This window comes from Sciurus vulgaris (assembly GCF_902686455.1).
Source record: "Sciurus vulgaris genome assembly, chromosome: 16".
NCBI classification, from domain to species: Eukaryota; Metazoa; Chordata; class Mammalia; order Rodentia; family Sciuridae; genus Sciurus; species Sciurus vulgaris.
Genome location: NC_136477.1, coordinates 20,356,853 through 20,363,687, shown reverse-complemented (window position 1 = coordinate 20,363,687; position 6,835 = coordinate 20,356,853). Strand labels below are relative to the sequence as shown.

Here is a 6,835-nt window from a genome sequence, read left to right as displayed (position 1 = left end):
TAATTAAACTAAAATGAATAAATAAACTTCTGGTACCTCCACTCCACTTCGACTCTTGCAGTGTGTATCTTTGGCCCTGATTTATGCATTGGTCACCTTTCTAGCACCATAACAAACACCTGAGATGAGCAACTTGTGAAGCAAAAGGGTTATTTTGGGTCACAGTTGTGGAGGTGTCAGTCCATAACTGGTTGGCCTGTAGCTTTAGGACCTGTGGCAGGAGGAACTTCCTTACAGCAGAGCAAAGCTACTCCCCTCATGGCCAGGAAGAGAATGAGAGAGAGGAAAAGATCTGGGTCCCATAGTCTTCTTCAAGGGCACATTCCCAGTGACTCAAAGACCTCCCATTGGAAGGTCACTTCCAGGCAAGGTGACACATGCATTCCCTGTGACTCAGGAGGCTGAGGCGACGATTGTAAGTTGGAGGTCAGCCTCAGCAACTTGGTGAGGCCCTAAACAACTTAGTGAGACCCTATCTCAAATTTCAAAGGAAAAGAGAAAGGGCCAGGGATGCAGCTCAGTGGTAAAACACCCCTGGGTTCAAACCCCAGTACAAAAAAAAAGCTTTCATCACCTCCCAATGGCACCAAGCTGGGGACCAAGCCCCTTAACACATGTGCCTTTAGGAACCCTCTCCCCTGAAGCAGGCCATGAAAGAATCCTCTGACTTTCCCCTCTGAAGTCGTTCATAACGTCCTCCTCCCAGAGCACCCCCGTACCCAAGGAAAAGGAAAGTCTTACTCACAACAGAGATGCCGAGAAGCTTCTGAATAGGCCTTGCTAAATTCCCCAAGTCTATCGCCACTAGACAGTCCCTTTGGTCTGTCCTCCAATCATATTTCTCTATAACTACCTACTTCTTTATCAAACTTACTTAAAAAAAAAAAAAAAAAACGCTTACCTGTTTCTTTGGATCTTCATTCCTGAAGGCTCCCGTATCACACAAAACTTACATTAAATGTGTAAGCTTTTCTCCTGTTCATTTGTCTTTGTTATCAGGGTCTCGACCATGAACCTAGCAATGGGTGAGAAAGGAAATCTTTTCTCTCCTACATTTCCAGCATAGAAAAAAATGGATATAATGATAAGCTTTTGAAACCAGAAAACTTTTCTTCTAAGAAATATCTTAGTCTTCTCTCATTACTTTAATGTTCCTACATATATTCTCCTACGTAAATAACTTTTCCAAATTAGGCATCAGAAGAAAGGCGTGGTAGTGCATGCCTGTAATCCCAGCTACCTCTGGAAGCTGAAGTAGGAGGATTGCAAGTTTCAGGCTAGCCTTGGCAACTTAGTGAGACCCTGTCTCAAAATTAAATTTTTTTAAAGGTCTGGGGCTGGAGCTCAGTGGCAGAGTGCTTGCCAAGCATGTGCAAGGCCCTGGGTTCAATCACCAGCCCCCTCTTAAAAAATAATAATAATAATGATTATGCATGGGTCCATAGGGATCATGTAAATTTTTTATTTTAAATCTCTAAGATATTTCCACTAAGAAGCATTCTCTACATTTGGAACTTTCTGCATTTTTACACTTATATGAATAAATTAAGTAGTATCTTAACAAACATATTCAACATACTTCTTTTTGGAGAATCATATAACATGAAATAAATAAATATACGTGCATTTTTTTCACTTTTATTTACATGTCACACTAAGACAATGTTTTACATAAGACTGGTTTTAGCGAATGAAATAAAATTGATGTAAATTATAGACAGTCTATCTGTGTGAGAGTCCACTCCTCTTTTCCAGTATAGTTTCCATTTGGCTATATATAGCATGTACCTTGGCATGAGATAAAATTCCAAAATCATTCAAGTAGCACAACCAATAATTTGAATTATATTTTTAAAATCTTAAGAAGAAAATATGATTGTTTAAGGTTCAATGAAAGCAATTTCTCATTTTCCTACCCTTTTCATCTTTTAAACTTCTCAGAGTTTGTTTTTAAGTTGGAACAACCCTCTATTGAAGGTGGTTTTAGAACATTCTGCTTGTTTTCTCTCTAATGAAGATTAAATATTTGAACCTGTCCAAAATATTGACTGGAACAAAAAACTGAGGTGTCGAAAGTAACCTTTTTGAACTGCATGCCTCTGAGAACAGATTAGCTCTGCAGGTAAGAAAAATAAAAATCACCTTTCATTTCTGCCCCAGATTAACTTCCAAAAACTCCAACTGGCTATACTTATTGTCCCAGAGGGCAGCTACTTGTGACTATATGAATTAAATTTCACTTCACATTTAGTCCTTGATTACATCAGCCACGGTTCTAATGTTCAGACCCTGTGTCTGGCAGTTACTGTGTTGGACGACAAAGAATATTTCTTTCACTGGGAAAGTTACACTGGACAGCACCCGACTACAGCATGAAAGTGAGTATGTGCACATTTTCCTTCTTAATCACAAAATAAGCTTACTGACTTAAGCTTATTTTCAAGACAATCAGTCACATCCTGTTTATCTTAGCCTAAGACAATGGTATAAAAACAGGAACTTTGCACACTTTATCCAAATCATGTGATGTGACCTAAGATCCCAAAGCCCTGAAGTGAATCCCGCCTTTGAGATGTGATATACAGTTCTGTGGGCCCCTGGGCCATGGTCACTGTGGATGGAGCTCCCCTTCAGTACCCACAGGGGAACCTTGCTGGGGACTCAGCTCATCTCCCTGACTCTAAGTGACCCCCCTGGGAGGAAAGACCTCTGAGGGCATTACCTCTGCTCTTTGTTCTCAGGTAGGTCCCAGGACTCCCAAGGTAAAGGTGGCCACTCAGGGAAGATGGCTGCTTGCCATCTTTGAATGGCAAGTCAGGCCATTCAAAGCTTCCCACCCAGCAGGGCTCACAGCTCCTCCTAGAGGGACAGCCACACCCCATCTAAGTGTCTGGAACCCCACGCATGGGCAGCTCTCCACCCTCAAGGCCCAAGTCACACCCTTGATCTCTTCTAAGAGCCAAAACAGAGCTTCAGATAATCTTGCCAAAATATAATTTAAAACATCATGGAAGTAACGGTTCATTTAAACCCAAGGAACATTATTCTCAGTAAAAGAAAGAATATATTAAACATTTTCAAAACATTTCTGACTCGTCCAATATGACATCTCTTCACAATCCTTTAGCTCCTGATTTCTGAAAACAGTGCATTCAGTGTCAGAATTTGGTCATTAAGTTAGAATTTTTTTTAAAAAAATTTTCTATAATATTAAATGTGCATTATTTGGAAACAAGTTTATGCAAATGAACCTATAAATACCAATATATAAACTATCAATTCTCGAGCCTGCAGAGGAACATATTCATATATTTGAAATTGGAAAATTGTTTTTCTTAACAACTATGACAGTGGTTAATAGACTTTGTCCTAAAACACAACCTACGATTGGCATGTGACATGACCTATACACAAAGTGGTAAAGTTCCACAGGATGGTGAGATCTTGCAGTCTTCTGATGGATGATGTTAAAGTTGAAGGCTAAAAGATACCTTGGTGGTATAGCTAGGAACAGATTCTGTAATGAGAAAAAATACATACTTCATTAGTCATTCACCCTTTTATTATTATTGCCACTTAATATTTTAAGTATAGAGATAATGTCTAGGTGGTGAATAATGAATCCATCACCATTAAGTTAGCCATCGCAAATGTGTAACCAAGTTTAAGAATATTTCCAAGTAAGACGGAACCACTGATTCTTGTTCTTTGGCAATCCTTCCAACCAACTCACATAGCTCTGTCAAGGATTTAAAAACTGTACAACCCAATAATAATAAAAGTTGATGAAATAGATATAGTTGGCCAAAGACAAGGGACCGCGGGCAGCGTGTGGAAGGGAGGCTGGTTTCTGGGAGAAGTCTGGCATATTTCTAAGCCAAGCATGACCTTAATGAGCGAAACTCTCTGCCTTACTGCCCCATCTCTCTCCCTTCACAGCTAAATTTTGCCTAAGGATGTTCTGTACCAATGGTTCTCAAAGTGTAGGTGGTCTCAGACTGAAGGCACCAATACCACCTGGGAGCCTGTTAGAAATGCGTGTGTGCAGACCCCATCCCAGACTCCAGTACGAGGTCCTCCAGAGTTTGAGGAACAGTGAGGCTTCAAGTTCCTCACCATCCTCAGACCACAGGAGGCTGTAGGCCCAGGTGGACTGGCAGAATCTAGTATTTTCTCCTGATAGACATGCACTCTATGACTGATGGGGAAGACACTGTGATAAACAAAAGTAAGCAGGTGGGGCATGGTGGTGCACGCCTGTAACCCCAGCAGCTCAGAAGGCTGAGGCAGGAGGATCATGAGTTCAAAGCCAGCCTCAGCAACTCAGCCACTAAGTGAGGCCCTAAGCAACTCAGTGAGACTCTGTCTCTAAATAAAATACAAAAAAGGGCTGAGGATGTGGCTCAGTGGTTAAGCATCCCTGAACCAAAAATAAATAAATATAGATAGATAGATAGATAAAAGCAAACAATTTTTTTTAATTCAAAGCACACACACAACCATATCTAACTTGTACTTTAAGAAATTGCCATTTCTGTAGGAATATTAGCAATATCATTTGATTTAACCTAATATAAATATACAAAGGAGGAAATTCTTACAATTGTTCAGAAATAAGTGAAATGGATTGATCACTAAAGGTAATTCTTTAAAAATAAATATCTTTCAATAAATAAGTTATTTGAGTAAATACATTTCTAGATTTGTGTCACTATTAATAACTACTGAATAATAAGTTTTAATTGATTAGTTTTAAAAGCAAATTATTATTGCTGTTCTCATAGATTCAAAACTTCATTATCTAAGTCCTCTAGTTCTTTCTTGTATTTTTACACAATAGCACTAAAATATAATAAATGAATAAAGTAACAATAAAGATAACAATAAAGTTTTTTGGTTTTTTTGTTTTGGTACCAGGAATTGAACCCAGCAGCCCTGAACCAATGAGCCACATCCCTGGCCCTTTTCCCTTTTTATTTTTGTTTGTTTGTTTTTGTTTTTTTTTTAGTTGTAGAGAGGCACAGTACCTTTATTTTATTTATTTATTTGTATGTGGTGCTGAGGCTCAAACCCAGTGCCTCACACATGCAAGGCAAGCGCTCTACCACTGAGTTATAACCCCAGCACCCCAGTCCATATATATATGTATATGTATATGTTTTTTTTTTTTTCATTTTCTTTTTTGAGACAGGGTCTTGCTAAGTTTGCAGAAACTGGCCTCAAATTTGGAATCCTCCTTCCCCAGTCTCCTGAGTCACTGGGATACAGGTGTGCACCACCAGCTTGGGCTTAGGTTCCATATTTTGTATAAATTTCTACTTTATTTCAGAATAGTTCAGCACTCAAGGTTAGGGAGAACCAAATAGATTAGAGGTAGCAACAGAAATCTCCTTCATTTTGTTAAATTTTTTAAATTTGCCCCATAAATGGCATTTTTCACTAATGCCATTGAAATCGCTGAGTGTCTGGACATGACTAATCTTCAGATACCTGCTAATGAGGGGGAGGAGTGCTCACATGCATGGTGTCTCCTGAGAGGGGCTCAGACAACCGGCCCACAGTGCCCATCTTCAAAGGCACTGGGGTCAGCACAGACTCCCTAAATTCTGTGAGAGCTGCACCTAGACTTCTAAAGAACTGAACAATTGGACTGGGGAGATAGTTCAGTTGGTAGAGTGCTTGCCTTGCAAGCACAAGGCCCTGGGTTCAATCCCAAAAAAAAAAAAAAAAAAAGAACTGAACAATTTAAGTGGTGACTCTCAGGCATCCATACAGAACTCTGCCATCTTATGTTTCTCCTTTGGTGATCTTTACACAGGTATTTCTTGATTTAGATGATATAACTTTTTCTAAAAATGTAAGTAGATTTTTGAAAAGGAATCATCTGATTTTCCCATTAGCACCAAATGCTGTTTTGCAAATGTGATTTAGTTTAAAACTCACATACAGTTAGTAACACAGGCCTCACATCTCGAGTGTATGTTTCTCAGCCTCTCTGCAAGTGTGTCCAGCATTCAAGGAAGATTTCATATTTTAATGAAATTTATCATTTTGGTTCTTTGTGGTGGGAGGTAAATGGTTATAGAGTAACCTGCCCACTAATCAATGAACTTTTTGTCAATATGACTTATGTTAATAAATATATTGCATGAATCAGTGGAATGTTTCATATTCATTTTTTTTTTATTTTTACAGACTGCATTTTGATTCATTTTACATAAATGGGGTACATCTTTTCATTTCTATGGTTGTGCACGATGCAGATTCACACCATTTGTGTAATCATACATGTACACAGGGTAAGGATGTCTGTCTTACTCCACCATCTTTCACTTTAAATAATTTTAAATACGAGCAACTCACCTCTTTCTTTAAGATCTTCAATATAGGCTTTCATAAATTCTTTATCAAAATGCCGGCGTTCCTGTTCGCTTTCCATTATCTCATCCCCATCTTGACACTGGTCCTTATCAAGAGGATTATCCATCAGGCTTATGAATCTATTCAAGAAAGCATAGAAAATTCCACATTTCCAACTGCGTGTGTTTAAGCAAAAAATCTTCACGTAAGAAGCCAACCCTGGTGATACCACATCCCCCAAGTTCTCATTTATCCTTGAAAGGAAACCACATGATACTAGCGCAATTCCACTGTGGAATGATCCAGCAGGACTATGGAGTCAGTGGTGAAGACAGACCGTCCGAGGTCTGGAGAGGAATAAGAGCTACTTAGCCAAGACGGAGAGAGGGCAGGGGCCACGAAATAAATGGCCCTTGCACGAGGTCAAACACTGTATGATAGTTACTGACACCACACTTTAAAATAAGGTTGCGAA

At 39.2% G+C, this 6,835-nt stretch overlaps 1 protein-coding gene across 1 annotated transcript in view; it reads right to left on the bottom strand.

The window, feature by feature from the left end:
- Positions 1-1,446: 1,446 nt before the first annotated feature.
- LRRC2 (leucine rich repeat containing 2) overlaps positions 1,447-6,835 on the bottom strand; it is a 31,144-nt gene continuing 25,755 nt past the window's right edge. Inside the window, exons 8-9 of the mRNA XM_079115414.1 lie at positions 6,364-6,500; positions 1,447-3,517 (exon numbers count right to left, since the gene is read on the bottom strand). Coding sequence (XP_078971540.1) covers positions 3,468-3,517; positions 6,364-6,500 — 187 coding nt within the window. The 3' untranslated portion in view covers positions 1,447-3,467. The remainder of the gene's footprint in view (positions 3,518-6,363; positions 6,501-6,835) is intronic.